At 49.2% G+C, this 15,613-nt stretch overlaps 1 protein-coding gene and 1 long non-coding RNA gene across 4 annotated transcripts in view; one reads left to right on the forward strand and one right to left on the reverse strand.

The window, feature by feature from the left end:
• Positions 1-3,814: 3,814 nt before the first annotated feature.
• LOC134347249 (uncharacterized) overlaps positions 3,815-15,613 on the reverse strand; it is a 35,779-nt gene continuing 23,980 nt past the window's right edge. The window contains exon 3 of the long non-coding RNA XR_010018114.1: positions 3,815-3,997. This is a non-coding gene — a long non-coding RNA (uncharacterized LOC134347249). The remainder of the gene's footprint in view (positions 3,998-15,613) is intronic.
• Positions 6,193-15,613, forward strand: part of LOC134347248 (pikachurin) — a 105,347-nt gene continuing 95,926 nt past the window's right edge. For all 3 annotated transcript variants that reach the window (XM_063049597.1, XM_063049599.1, XM_063049598.1), the window contains exons 1-4: positions 6,193-6,919; positions 9,557-9,663; positions 10,097-10,183; positions 13,561-13,587. In XM_063049597.1, coding sequence (XP_062905667.1) covers positions 6,811-6,919; positions 9,557-9,663; positions 10,097-10,183; positions 13,561-13,587 — 330 coding nt within the window. In that variant the 5' untranslated portion in view covers positions 6,193-6,810. The remainder of the gene's footprint in view (positions 6,920-9,556; positions 9,664-10,096; positions 10,184-13,560; positions 13,588-15,613) is intronic.

Genomic DNA, 15,613 nt, shown 5'->3' on the forward strand with positions numbered 1-15,613 from the left:
AACCAGAGAGCACAGCTTCGGAATAGATGGACGTCCATTTGGAGCAGAGATGAGAAGGAATTCCTTTAGCCGGAGGATGGTGAATCTATGGAATTCATTGTCCCAGATGGCTGTGGAGGTCAAGTCATTGGATATATTTAATGCAGAGATTGATAGGTTTTTAATTGGTAAGAAAATAAATGGCTTTGTGGAGAGGGCATATGGGGGGGTTGGGGTTTGAGAGTTTTTCTTTCTTTTTCTTCTTGTGCAGGGAGATTGAAGTCTTTCTATCAATTACTTCTATCATTTTCTATATTTTACAGCTATCTGGAGAAGACAATTCTCAGAGTAGTATTCTGCCCACATACTTTGATAATAAAATAAACCTTTGAACCTTTGCCTGGGGTTCAGAGGGACAAAAAATTAGCCATACATCAATAGGACAGCAGAGGGCAGCATTGAGACATGGGAAATTGCAGAGGGAGCTTCACTCAGTGTCTGACCCCGGGAGTGTGTGATGGAACAGTGTAGAGGGAGCTTCACTCTGTGTCTGACCCCGGGAGTGTGTGATGGAACAGTGTAGAGGGAGCTTCACTCTGTGTCTGACCCCGGGAGTGTGTGATGGGACAGTGTAGAGGGAGCTTCACTCTGTTTCTGACCCCCGGGGTGTGTGATGGGACAGTGTAGAGGGAGCTTCACTCTGTGTCTGACCCCGGGAGTGTGTGATGGGACAGTGTAGAGGGAGTTTCACTCTGTGTCTGAACCAGGAGTGTGTAACGGGACAGTGTAGAGGGAGCTTCACTCTGTGTCTGAACCGGGAGTGTATGATGGGACAGTGTAAAGGGAGCTTCACTCTGTGTCTGACCCCGGGAGTGTGTGATGGGACAGTGTAAAGGGAGCTTCACTCTGTGTCTGACCCTGGGAGTGTGTGATGGGACAGTCTGGTGGGAGCTTCACTCTGTGTCTGACCCCCGGAGTGTGTGATGGGACAGTCCGGAGGGAGCCTCACTCTGTGTCTGACCCCCGGGGTGTGTGATGGGACAGTGTAGAGGGAGCTTCACTCTGTGTCTGACCACAGGAGTGTGTGATGGGACAGCGTCGAGGGAGTTTCACTCTGTGTCTGACCCCCGGGGTGTGTGATGGGACAGTGTAGAGGGAGCTTCACTCTGTGTCTGACCCTGGGAGTGTGTGATGGGACAGTGTAGAGGGAGCTTCACTCTGTGTCTGACCCCCCGGGTGTGTGATGGGACAGTGTAGAGGGAGCTTCACTCTGTGTCTGACCCCCGGGGTGTGTGATGGGACAGTGTAGAGGGAGCTTCACTCTGTGTCTGACCCTGGGAGTGTGTGATGGGACAGTGTAGAGGGAGCTTCACTCTGTGTCTGACCCCCCGGGTGTGTGATGGGACAGTGTAGAGGGAGCTTCACTCTGTGTCTGACCCCGGGAGTGTGTGATGGGACAGTGTCGAGGGAGTTTCACTCTGTGTCTGACCCCCGGGGTGTGTGATGGGACAGTGTAGAGGGAGCTTCACTCTGTGTCTGACCCTGGGAGTGTGTGATGGGACAGTGTAGAGGGAGCTTCACTCTGTGTCTGACCCCCCGGGTGTGTGATGGGACAGTGTAGAGGGAGCTTCACTCTGTGTTTGACCCCCGGGGTGTGTGATGGGACAGTGTAGAGGGAGCTTCACTCTGTGTCTGACCCTGGGAGTGTGTGATGGGACAGTGTAGAGGGAGCTTCACTCTGTGTCTGACCCTGGGAGAGTGTGATGGGACAGTGTAGAGTGAGTTTCTCTCTGTGTCTGACCCCGGGAGTGTGTGATGGGACAGTGTCGAGGGAGTTTCACTCTGTGTCTGACCCCCGGGGTGTGTGATGGGACAGTGTAAAGGGAGCTTCACTCTGTGTCTGACCCTGGGAGTGTGTGATGGGACAGTGTAGAGGGAGCTTCACTCTGTGTCTGACCCTGGGAGAGTGTGATGGGACAGTGTAGAGTGAGTTTCTCTCTGTGTCTGACCCCGGGAGTGTGTGATGGGACAGTGTCGAGGGAGTTTCACTCTGTGTCTGACCCCGGGAGTGTGTGATGGGACAGTGTAGAGGGAGCTTCACTCTGTGTCTGACCCTGGGAGAGTGTGATGGGACAGTGTAGAGTGAGTTTCTCTCTGTGTCTGACCCCGGGAGTGTGTGATGGGACAGTGTAGAGGGAGCTTCACTCTGTGTTTGACCCCCGGGGTGTGTGATGGGACAGTGTAGAGGGAGCTTCACTCTGTGTCTGACCCCAAGAGTGTGTGATGCTGACATTTGCCTCCTGTTTTACTGTGCGAGGGCTGTTGATGTTGGAAAGGAGCCCCAGTCTTGTGTCCCCACCGAGTGAGACCCCTCTCTTCCCAAGTGTCCTGTGTTTGGTGACACTCTCCCCAATGTTGTGTAATCCTGTGTCATCACAGAACACCACAGAGTACGTCTTACACTGTCATAGACTTGTCTCTGTTTGTGTCATTTCACAAAGCTCTGTATTCGTCACGTCTTGTATAAATTATGTTCAGTGTATTGTCTTTCTGACGTGCCTGAGATGCTACTGCAAGCTGGTTTTTCATTCCAGGGATTATGGGACACGGTTAGGAAGTTCTGGGTTGGCGATTTTGGCGACACAAACATGGCGATACTTGCGGGCTGCCCCCTGTACGTCCTCAGACTGTGTTGGTCACTGACGCAAACGCCACATTCATTGTATCTGAATGTGAATGTCAAACATCAGACTGTTGTGACCAACTAAAACTGAACCACACGGAGGCTGTAAATGGGAAGTATCAAAGTCTTTATTCACAAATGAAAAGTAATCTTTTATCTCGGAGAGCCTCACAAGAGATTGTGGGAGCTTGCTGTGCGCCCTGCATTTGAACTGTGACCTTGCGGTCTGTACGAGAAACTTCCCAAGTCCCAGATAAATATTCATTAATTTAGTCAGAGATACAGAATGGTGACAGGCCCTTCCGGCCTGACGAACACATCCGTCCAGTTACACCCGTGTGACCAATGAACCTCCCAACCCGTACATCTTCGGAGTGTGAGAGGAAACCAGAGCACCCGGAGGAAACACAGCCAGTCACAGGGAGAACGTACAAACTCCTTACAGACAGTGATGGGAATTGAATCTGGCTTACTGGCTCTGTAATAGTGTTTCACTAACTGCTATCTTAGCGTGCCATCCATAGAAATAATAACATGCCCACACAACTGGACACCAGAGCACCTGGAGGAAATGTGTGGTCACAGAGAGAACATACACAGTTGTGTTTTTCTTACCCCTCTCCCAGTGAGGCCTAGTCTTTCCTCACAGCCTGACAAAGGCAATCTGCACTTAATGTGATTCACAGAAGGTGCTCAGGCTTGTCCCTTTCCCTTTAATTTGAATTTAAAAGGATCATTCACATCCTGCTGGGCTTATTTTCTCTTCTTGAAAGCTGCATTTAAAAAAAAATTTCTGTGAGCTGTTCTTCCACTTAACTGATCCACAGTCAGGCCAAGTGGCAATCCTTACCACCTCAACAATTGGCCAGAAAAGGGCCAGTAACATCATGAAGGATCCCACTCCCCCGATCATAGACTGATTGTCCCACTCCCATCGGGGAGGAGGCCACATAACATCCATGCCCGGACCACCAGACTCAAAAACAGTTACTTTCCCCAAGCAGGAAGGCTGATCAACACCTCCACCCAACTAACCCACCCCTCCACACCCCCAACCACCACTACTTTATCATTTCCTGTCAGTCACCTTATGTACAGACACTTTATGGACACACAATCAATCTATTATATAAGCTCTCTTGTCTATTTATATTTATTGTGCTTTCTATTATTGTATTTGTTTTTATTTGTGCTGCATCGAATCTGTTGGATACCGGCAGTGTTGCAGGAGTTGTCAGTCAGTGTTGAACTCAACATTGGACTGCCTTAGGCACTCCAGCTCCGGATATTTTCCTCGGAATTTACTCCCGAACCCTTCCCCTTGAGTGGGAGTAGCTGCAAGGAAGCAGAAGTTTGAGATTAGAGTTTTCAGTCTTCAAGATGAGCTGGCAATGACAAATATATAGATGCAATAACAAACTGAACACTACGAACGTAAAATTAGCTTGCAGAATCAGGTTTATTACACTCACCGGCCACTTTATTAGGCATACCTGCTTGTTAATGCAAATATCCAATCAGCCAATTACATGGCAGCAACTCGATGCATAAAAGCACGCAGACATGGTCAAGAGATTCAGTTGTTGTTCAGACCGAACATCAGGAGGGGGGAAGGAATGAGATCTGTGACTGAGAAATAATTGTTGGTGCCAGACGGGGTGGTTTGAGTATCTCAGAAACTGCTGATTTCCTGGGATTTTCACACACAACTGTCTCTAGAGTTTACAGGGAATAGTACAAAAAACAAAAACCTTCCAGTTAGCAATTCTGTGGGTGAAAATGCCTTGTTAATGAGAGAGGTCAGAGGAGAATGGCCAGACTGGTTCAAGCTGACAGGAAAGTGTCAATAACTCAAATAATCACACCTTACAACAGTGGTGTGCAGAAGAGCGTCTCTGAATGTATACGTTGAACCCTGGAATGGACCGGCTGTAGCAGCAGAAGACCTCACAGAAGTTTTTCTCCTGTATCTAATAAAGTGGCCACTGGGTGTATGTATAATAATTAAGATGAGCAAAGAGGTAGTGAAGTAGTGAGATAGTGTTCATGGGTTCAATGTCCATTTGGAAATCTGATGGTCGAGGGAAGAAGCTGTTCCTGAAAAGTCGAGTGTGTGCCTTCAGGCTCCTGTAACCTCCTTCCTGCTCCCTGATGGTAGCAATGAGAAAAAGGCATGTCCTAGGTGATGGGGTCCTTATGATGGATGCCGCCTTCTCCATGCTGGGGGGGGGGGGCTAGTGCCGATGATGGAGCTGGCTGAGTTTACAACTTTCTGCAGCTTTTTCCAATCCTGTGCAGTGGCCCCTCCAGACCAGATGGTGATGCAACCAGTTCAAATGCTCTCTGTAGAAATTTGGTGACACACCAAATCTCCTCAAACTCCTAATATAGGGGAATTAGGTTAGTATTAGTGGGCGCGGTAATGGATTTAATTAGAGAGTATTAGGGTGGTGTTTGTGGTACAGCCACTGACGTGCCTTCCTCCTAATTGAAACATTATTGTATTTCTTACATATATTTTTATGTTGGAAAGATTGTTTTGAAGTTTTTAAAACGTATGCAAAAATCTGATCCTAGTTTGAAGGCAAGTTCAGAATCAGAATCAGGTTTAATATCACTGGCATGAAATTTGTCATTTTGCAGCAGCTGAACATTGCAATGTAATAAATAATAAATACAATTCAAGGTTCAAGTTTTTTTTAACCATTCTCTTTGTAAAAAACCCCTACTTGCTAAAACAAAACTCCATCTTCATCCATTTTTGATCTGTGTCTTCTAGAACAAGACTCCATCTCCAACCATTTTTGATCTGTGTCTTCAGCACATTGGCTGTTTGTCCGTCCTGTCGGGCGCCGTTTTTCACTGTGTTTCCCTGTATTTGCTGTAACTGCCCACAAGAACAGGAATCCCATGGTTGTTTATGGTGACACACACGTACTTTGATAGTAAATTTACTTTGAACTTTGCAGTATTTTGACAGCTAGAATCAGAATCACCGGTATACATCGTGAAATCTGTTGTTTGTGGCAGCAGTACCTAATTTTAAAACTGTACATTGCAATTAGAAAAATGGAGGGCTATGGGTAACCTCAGGTAATTTCTAAAGTAAGTGCATGTTCGACACAACAACAGGAATTCTGCAGATGCTGGAAATTCAAGCAACACACGTAAAAGTTGCTGGTGAACGCAGCAGGCCAGGCAGCATCTCTAGGAAGAGGTGCAGTCGACGTTTCAGGCCAAGACCCTTCGTCAACCTCCTGACGAAGGGTCTCAGCCTGAAACATCGACTGCACCTCTTCCTAGAGATGCTGCCTGGTCTGCTGCGTTCACCAGCAACTTTTATGTGTGTTACATGTTCGACCCAGCTTTGTGGGCCAAAGGGCTTGTATTGTGCTATAGGTTTTCTATGCTTCTAATAAAAATATTTTTTATAAAATTAAGTAAGTAATGCACAAAGAGAGCAAGAAAAAATAGTGAGGTAGTGACGTAGGGTTCATTGTCCATTCGGGAATCTGATGGCGAAGGGGAAGAAGCTGTTCCTGAAACGTTTCGCGTTCCAGCTGTAGAGAGACAGACAATTTTTTAAATGCCTCTTTGCCGCTTCTCCTCGGTGTTTAAGTTCTTTTAGAAGAAACTTCTCCCAGCCCGGCAAATGGCTGTAATTTATTATAGAGTTTTCTCTTAAAAAGACTTAGACGGGGACTGAAAAGTTCAAAGGGAACTTTCGGAAGCTTCAATCTGAGTGGGCGATGTATCTTTAAATGTTTTCCGAACTGCTTTCAAGTTCGTCTGAGGAGGCTTCATCTCAGTTTCCCTTACATCAGCACCAGATTAAACTCCACTTATCTCCTTAACTGTTGGATTTCTCTCTCCCCCCTTCTGGAGAGGCCGCTCCTGGCTGGAGAGAGACACGGAGCGGAGATACCGCGGCCAAAAGTTTCGATCGGTTCTTTTCTTCGAGCTTTGCTTCCTGCCCCGGTGCTCGTTTATTTTCATTCTCCTGCTCCCCGCTCCCTCTGGGAACCCCGCCCTGTAGTCGGGTCCCTGCCGCAGATTCCCGGCCCCTCATCGAGATCCCGAGGGGGAGCCCCGCGCCCCCTCACTCCGTCCCGTCCCGCCCCGCCTCTCTCTCTCCTGTCCCGGCCGGGATGGGTGCCCGCACCGGACCGTGGCGCCGGCTGCCCCTGCTTCTGCTGATCCTCGTCTCCGGGCAGGCGGCAAACGCGAGGCAGGACAGGAGCTCGCTGCGGAGACCAGGTAGGGAAGATCCCCCGAGGAACGCGGAGGGTGTGTGATGAACGCTCCCCCGGCTTTCCTGAGGCGGGCGAGGGGGGAACGTGAAACGTAGGACGGTCCTTCGGCCCACAGTGTCTGTGCCGACCACAATGCCAAATTAAGACCATAAGACTGTAAGACGTAGGCCATTCGGCCCTTCGAGTCTGTTCTGCCATTCCTTCATGGCTCATTTATTATCCCAGTCTCCTGCCTTCGCCCCGTAACCTTTGACACCCTGACTAATCAAGAACCCATCAACCTCCGCTTTAAATATACCCAATGACTTGGCCGTCTGTGGCAATGGATTCCAGAGATTCACCACCCTCTGGCCAAAGAAATTCCTCCCCACCTCTGTTCTAAATGGGCGCGCCTCTATTCTGAGGCCGTGTCCCCTGGTCCTAGACTCCCGGCCTGTTGGTGGGTTCAATTTGAACATTTAAGAGGAGTTTGGATGAGTAGGTGGATGGGAGGGGTACGGACGGCCATGGTTCAGGTGCAGGTCAATGGGACGAGGCAGAGTAACAGTTTGGCATGGACTAGATGGGCTGAAGGGTCTGTTTCTGTGCTGTAGAGTTCTATGACTCTGCCTCTATTCGAAACATGTTTACCTCGGCTAGATCCATTTGCCTGTGTTTTGTCCATACCTCTCTAAGGCTTTCTAATTCATATACCTGCTCAAGTATCTTTTAAACTTGGCAATTGTACCCTCCCCCTCCCCCTGCAGCTTGTTCCACATACTGACCACACTCTACCTAAAGACATTGCCCCTAAGATCACCGTTAGATCTTTCTCCCACTCTCTCTAAACCTATATCCTCTAGCCTTGGAAGCCCCTATCCTGGGAAGAAGGTGTCTACAAGGTCTCCCCTCATCCCCCGATCTCCAGGAAAGCAGTCATAGAACGTGGAACGTGTCACAGCAGTGTATTGGTTAGCACAATGCTATTACACCTCAGGTGTCAGAGTTCAGAGTTCAATTCTGCCATCCTCCCTAAGAAAGTACCTTCCTGCGCACACATGGGTTTCCTCGCACAGTCCAGAGGCGTACTGGACAGTGGGTTAATTGGTCATTGTGAATCGTCCTGTAATTAGGCTAGGGTTGAATTGGTGTGTTGCTGGATGGTGTGGCTCATTGGGCCTGAAAGACCTATTCCATGCTGTTATAGTAATAAGCATCCGTTAGTCTCATCAGACCATGGATTTGAGCCTTAGAAGGTTTCCAGGGTGCAGGCCTGGGCAAGGTTGTATGGAAGACCAGCAGTTGCCCATGCTGCAAGTCTCCCCTCTCCATGTCACTAATGTTGTCCAAGGGAAGGGCACTAGGGCCAATACAGCTTGACACTGGTGTCGTCGCAGAGCAATGTGTGATTAAGTGCCTTGCACGAGGACACACACGCTGCCTCAGCTGAGGCTCGAACTAGTGACCTTCAGATCACTAGACGAATGCCTTAACCATTTGGCCACGCGCTGTATCTCCAAATAATAAATAAGTAAATAAGCAACAGAGTACCGGCCCTTCATGTCGAACAGGCCTGACCCAAAACCAGTGTAGCAGAGATGATTCAACAGCGAACAATAACTTTTAATAGTAGATCACAAATAACAAGCCCTGAGGGGCGACAGGACAAGAGAGAACAGAAACTAAACGTAGCAGGCAACATGGTAAACTTTGGGCCGGGAGGTATCCTGGAGCACCCGGTTGAGGCTGGCTGGTCTGATAAATGAACAAGGAGTGTGACTGTGAGCCGGGGTTAAAAAGGCTGCCGGTGATGAGTCTGGAGCGAGCGGCCGGTGTATCCTCAGAGCTGGGTGGGAACTGGGAGGTGCCTGCGTGTGCAGGCCTGATACTTCTGCCCACGATGTTGTGCTGGCCTCTTAACCTGCTCCAAGGTCAATCTAACCCCTCCCTCCCACATGTCCCTCCATTTTTCTAGGACTGAACAGTACTGCTCCATCCAGTCCCTTGAGCTCCACAGTGCCAGCAACATCGCCGTTTCGGACTCTAGTTTTATACCCTCTAGTTTTGGACTCCTCCACCCTGGGGAGAAAACCTTACCCATGTCCCTCAGGATTTTACATTTTATTGTAATTTATATAGAGATACAGCAGGGAACAGGCCATTCCAGCAAACGAGCCACGCTGCCCAACTAACCACCAGTTTAACCCCAGCCTAGTCACAGGCCAATTTACAATAACCAGTTAACCTACCAACAGCATTTGGACTGTGGGAGGAAACTGGAGCACACAGAGGAAACCTACGCACGTGGGAAGGAACTCCTTACAGCAGACGCTAGGACTGAACTTTGAATTCTGACACCCCGTGTTATCACTACCATGGTGCCCAATACACCTTTATAAGGTCACCCCCAGCCCCTGACACTCCAGGCTGTTCAATTTCACCTTATCCCTCCCTTCTAGGCAGTGTCCTCGTGAATCTTTCCTGCACCCCCTTTAGTTTGATAACACCCTTCCTGCAGTGTGGTGACCAGACCTGGGGTGACTGTGGTTGTGGCCCCAGCTCCTGTGGGGAAGGGGTCCTCGTGCCATGGGCAACACCAAGCCATACGCCACCCCTCTGTGCCTCGCTTCCGTCTCCTCAATCTGTGTCTTCTCTGGTTCAGATCGGCCGAGCCCACCTCAGGATGTACAGCTGGTGGCCCTGAACTGTACAGCCTTCAGAGTCCAATGGAGAGCACCGCGGAGGCACGGCAGAATCACTGGATACACGGTAACATGGGCGGCATTCGGAGTCCAGGGAGGGGATGGCAGTGTTTGTGAGGACAATTGGAGAATCTCGATAAGATCAGCGGCCAATGTGACCTTCCCACCCAGAATTAAGGGAGAAGCCTTTGGCTATTGCCCTGGGTTCAGGCCACGGATGGAGAGCCGATGGTCAGGGTCTTGGTTCCTCGCCATGGACTGAGAGTCAATGGTCAGTGAAATAGCCAATGTCTCAAGAACTGAACTTGTCCTCATGTCCTGGCTGGAGACACAAGCAGTTTTGGTCAACTTCTTTGATGGAGGGGACGTTTGGTGACTGTAGACTTTGTCTGGGTGATGGGGGTGAGGGTGGAGTTGGTTCCCATAAGGGAGAGAGGGGCTAGTGGTAGGAGAGTGGAATCTCCTTGGTGATGTCTCTCCTCTAGCTTTCTGTTGGCCAGGTGCTGTACACGGAGGTGAAGAGTGACAGGGGGACCCTACCCACGAGAACTCAAGATCTGGTGCTCAAGCTGAACCAGCACTCTGAGGTTAGTACTGGCTGCTGAGTGTGTCTGGTTACCCATACTCATTGCAGATGGTCTGTTGGAAGCCAGACCTTGGGGTATGGGGGGGGGGGGGATCGAACCAAGCTGGGGGCAAATCTGAAGCAGCAAAGAATCTGCTGGAGAAAATCAATGGACCGGGCAGCAGCTGTGGGGGGAGATTCCTGGTGGGTCAAGACCTTGCTTTAGGACGGAGAGTGGGGAAGGGAGGTGGGCAGGTTACAGGGGAAAGGGTGGAGCCAGGGTGAGCAGGTGAATCAAAAGCAAGGACTTAACGTTGACGCTTTATAAGGCATTGAGCAGACCACACTTGGAATATTGAGAGCACTTTTGGCCCCCTTATCTAAGAAAAGATACGTTCCAAAAGATTGGAGAGGATCCAGAGGAGGTTCACAAGAATGATCCTGGAAATGGAAGCACAATGTATGAGGAGCATTTGATGGCTCTGGGCTTGTTCTTACTGGAGTTTCGAAGAATGACAGGTGGCAGGGGTGGAATCTCATTCAAGCCTATTGAATATTGGAAGGCCGAGACAGAGTGCATGTGGACGGGATGTTTCCTATAGTGGGGGAGTCTAGGACCAGAGGGCACAGAGTGGATGTGGAGAGGATGTATCCTATAGTGGGGGAGTCTAGGACCAGAGGGCACAGCCTCAGAATAGAGGAACATCCACTTAGAACAGAGATGAGGAGGAACTTCTTTAGCCAAAGGGTAATGAATCTGGAATTTATTGCCACCGGCAGCTGTGGAGGCCAAGTCATTGGGTATATTTAAGACAGTGGTTGGTAGGTTCGTGATTAGTCAGGGCATCAAAGGTTTTGGGGAGAAGGCAGGAGAATGGAGTTGAGACAGATAATAAATCAGCCATGATGGAATGGCAAAGCAGACTTGATGGGCCGAGTGGCCTAATTCTGATCCTATGTCTTATGATCTTATGGTCATTTATTCAAATTAGAGGACTAGGACCTCATATTCTGCCTGGGCAGTCTCCAAACTGAGGGAATCAACACTGATTCCACTAACTACTGGTAACCACTCCCCTTTGTCCCTGTTCCACCTTTATCCTGTTCTGACCCCTCTTGATCCCACCAGCCCCATCATTTCTTCTCTGTCCCCTCCACATCCTCAACCATCTGCCCATCACCCACTCAATCCTCTCTCCGATTCCCCGCCACACTTCCTTCCCTTTATTCCAATGGTTCACTGCCCTCTCTATCAGAATCCATCTTCTTCAGCCCTTTTGTCATTTCCACCTATCAGCTCCCAGCTTCTTACTTCATCCCCACTCTCCTCCCTTTCACCTGGATCCACCTATCACCCGCCAGCTCCTGCTCCATGCCTTCCGCCCCCCACCCTTTCACACAGGCTACCTCCCCTCTCCCTTTCGTCCTGATGAAGAGTCTCGGCCAAAAACATCGCCTGTTTATTCCACTCCATAGATGCTGCCTGACCAGCTGAGTTTCTGCAGCGTTTTGTAGATATATATGGTCTATATCTAAATGGAGCTGATAGTTGTATTTAATATCAAATGCTCAAGTGCATAGAGTCGTACTCCACACGGATACAGGCTCTTCAGCCCATCTAGCCCATGCTGAACTGATACTGTGCCCAGTCCCATCGACCCACACCTGGTTGGTGGCCTCCACACCCCTCCTGTACTTAACCAAACTTCTCTACAAAGAAAATCCTATTACAGCCTCACAGACACAGAGCATCAGATTGACAGCATTCACAAGAAAAACACCAACTAAACATAAATTATTTACAACTTTTACAAGAAAGAACACAATTCAAACAAAACCAAGTCCATTGTAGCGCAAAATGGTCAAAGTGATCATGGTGTTGCTGAACTCTAATGATTAGGGTCGTGCTGGTTGGTTCAGGAATCAAATGAGTGAAGAGAAGTAGCTGTTCCTGAATTGGACCAATGGGACCGAACTTCTGTACCTCCTGCCCGATGGGAGTGTGAGAGATGGCGTGGCCGGGCGGTGGTGTGGGATTTCGGGATTCAGTACCTCCTGCCCGATGGGAGTGTGAGAGATGGCGTGGCCGGGTGGTGGAGTGGGACTACAGGATTCAGTACCTCCTGCCCGATGGGAGTGTGAGAGATGGCGTGGCTGGGCGGTGGTGTGGGACTACAGGATTCAATACCTCCTGCCCGATGGGAGTGTGAGAGATGGCGTGGCCGGGTGGTGGTGTGGGACTACAGGATTCAGTACCTCCTGCCCGATGGGAGTGTGAGAGATGGCGTGGCTGGGCGGTGGTGTGGGACTACAGGATTCAGTACCTCCTGCCCGATGGGAGTGTGAGAGATGGGGGGCCGGGTGGTGGTGTGGGACTACAGGATTCAGTACCTTCTGCCCGATGGGAGTGTGAGAGATGGCGTGGCCGGGCGGTGGTGTGGGATTTCGGGATTCAGTACCTCCTGCCCGATGGGAGTGTGAGAGATGGCGTGGCTGGGTGGTGGTGGTGTGGGACTTCAGGATTCAGTACCTCCTGCCCGATGGGAGTGTGAGAGATGGTGTGGCCGGGTGGTGGTGTGGGACTTCAGGATTCAGTACCTCCTGCCCGATGGGAGTGTGAGAGATGGCGTGGCCGGGTGGTGGGGATCTTTGATGATGGACGTTGCCTTCTTGGTGCAGTGTCTCCTGTAGATACGACCGATGGTGGGGAGGGATGTGACCCTTAATTTGCTGGGCTGAGTCCACTGCTCTCTGCAGTTGGATCTGGAGATACAAAGGGGTGGGGGGGGGGGAGAGGTGGAAACAAGCATATGAGGTGTGTGATGGTAAATTGCTACAGATGTACTGCAGAGAGCATTCTAACTGGCTGCATCTTCCTGAGGGGCCAGTGCTCGGGATCGAAATAAGCTGCAGAGAGTTGTCAGCTCATTAGCCCCAGCAACCAGGACATCTTCAAGAAGCGATGCCCTAAAACCCAGCATCCATCATTACGGACCCCCATCACCCAGGACATGCCCTGTTCTCATTGCTATCATCAGGCAGGAGGTACAGGGGCCTGAAGACATACACTCAGCAGTTCAGGAACAGCTTCTTCCCCTCTGCCATCTGATTTCTGAATGGAGAATGAACCCATGAACACCTCACTACTTTTTTTTTCTCTTTTAGCACTACTTATTTATTTAGTTTAATTAAAAATTGTAATATACGTATTTATTTATTGTAGTTTTTAATATTATGCATTACAATGTACTGCTGCCACAAAACAACAGATTTGGTGACATATGTTAGTGATCTGATTCTGATAGGCCATGATGGTCTGACCTATCATTCATTTTGAAGATGGTTTTGTCCTCGGCAGGGAGTCTGAACATTACTGTAATTTATATTCCTCTCTTGCAGGATCAGATAAAAGACCCACAGAACTATGTAAGTACTTTTGGGACCCCAGATCCCTGCTTGAACCCTCTCCGTCAGATTAGTCATTGACTGTTAGTCTGGTTTTAGACTCAAGTTCAAGGTTATCGTCATCTGACTGTACATACAGACAATCAAACGAAACAGCATTCCTCCAGACCACGGTGCACCCACTCAATATATATTACACACAACACATAAAACAAAACGCTAGCACAAATAAGTTAGTGAAATATAATCTGAAATGCATGTGAAGAGTGAGGCACAGGTGATCAGTAGCCGATAAGCCGTTCAGTAAACAGTAAACAGCTCACAGTCCCAGTGACAAGATCTCAGTGGTGACAGGGCATTCATTAGTCTCCCAGCCTGAGGGAAGAAACTGTTACCCAGTCTGGCAGACCTTGTCCTGGTGCTCCTGTACCTCCTTCCTGACAGTCATGGGTCAAAGAGATTGTGGGTTGGGAGCAGCGTTCCCTCTAATTTACTTCACAGCTGTGCAGACCAACCATTGCTCTGAGCAGGAAATTCTTACATGGCCTAAAAACGGCACCGCACTTTGTATTATCATTATGTGAAAGAAGATTCCAGCTGCACGGCGACAGAGGTTCTGTACGCGGGAGCATTGCTGTTACTGCGCGGCTATGCACCCGCTCAGCTTCGAGGAAACTGTGGATGGGCGGCAGAGATTCTCAACAATGCTTTGAGCTCCGTATACAGTGCTCCTGGAAAATAGAGGGAGGGAGATCCCAGTGATTCTCTTAGCAGTATTTACTATCAGCTGTAGGGTTTTGCAAACTCAAATGCCCATCTGCCTTCTGCCTGCAGCCTCCCCTTCCAGAAGCTCAGACACATCCAAGTCCCTGGTTACCTGGAATTAACTCCAGTGTCTGGCTCTTCCCCAGCACCAGCCCTGAGAATGCAGGCCTCAAGCAACACGCCAGGCCTCCTTGCTTTAACTTTGGGCCTACTCACTCAGTCCTAGGCTCACTCTCAGCTGACCAAGAGTCCTTGAAACTTCTGTGCCTCCTCAGAGAACTCCGATGGAGCCTGGGAAAACTCTCAGGGGGAGCTGGCACACAAAAATCTTCTTCAGCTCTCCAGACATCCCACCTTGCAAAAACTCACTTCAGGGAGGTAGCACCATCAATCTGCAGGAAACTCCTGGAACTTCCAGGGGAGGTGGGATGTCTGCAATAGAGTAGCTCCTTAGCAGCTAACCAGCTAGTTTAAATAATGTTAGCTATGCTAATGAAGAAATGACACCTGTTAAACTCACCTCAACACGTCTTTTACAGTCTTAACCCACCATGGGCAATAGAAAAGTCACTATTGCAAACAGTGCAGCGAGCAACACTGTCATTATGTTGACCCCTGTTAGGCAGGGGCACACTTTAGTGTAGTCTGGGGTGACGTACGTTTTATATTTTCTTTTTTTTTGGAACATTCTGCCATGGCGCGCTCTCGCTCTCTCTCTCTCGTGGTCGCTTGCTTGCTCTCGCCCACTCTCTCTCTCTCTCTTGCGCTCTCTCATTTTGCTTTCTCTCTCTCTCGCTTGCTTTCTCTCTCGCGCTCTCTCTCTCTCTCGCTCGCTCTCAAAAAAATTGATTTCCGTGACAATGTATATAATTTGCGGGCATCAGGGAGCCATTATTAATATGCGGAAGACTCCCGGAACTTCCGGGAGAGGTGGGATGTCTGCCTCTCAGACACCCCCTTGCTGCTTCCATCAGCTCACAGGCTGACACCAGCTCTGCTTCTCAGCTTCACACAGGCTGTCCTTGGTTACCAGCGAGTTTGGAAAGTCAATTTTGTTTGTGAGTCAGAAAATACAGTAAAAAAAATGCAGTAACCACAGTTCTTCAGCGTTGTAATGAACAGCGTCAAAGGTACAGAAGACTAATCCGAAAGAACAATTATGAAAATGTGGAGCATACAGCAGTGCGCTACAGGCCCTTTGGCCTACAATGTATCAACATTTTAACCTACTGCAAAAGCAATTTAGCACTTCCCTTCTGCATAACCCTCCATATTTATTTCA

Source organism: Mobula hypostoma, chromosome 5, assembly GCF_963921235.1.
Source record: "Mobula hypostoma chromosome 5, sMobHyp1.1, whole genome shotgun sequence".
NCBI classification, from domain to species: domain Eukaryota; kingdom Metazoa; phylum Chordata; class Chondrichthyes; order Myliobatiformes; family Myliobatidae; genus Mobula; species Mobula hypostoma.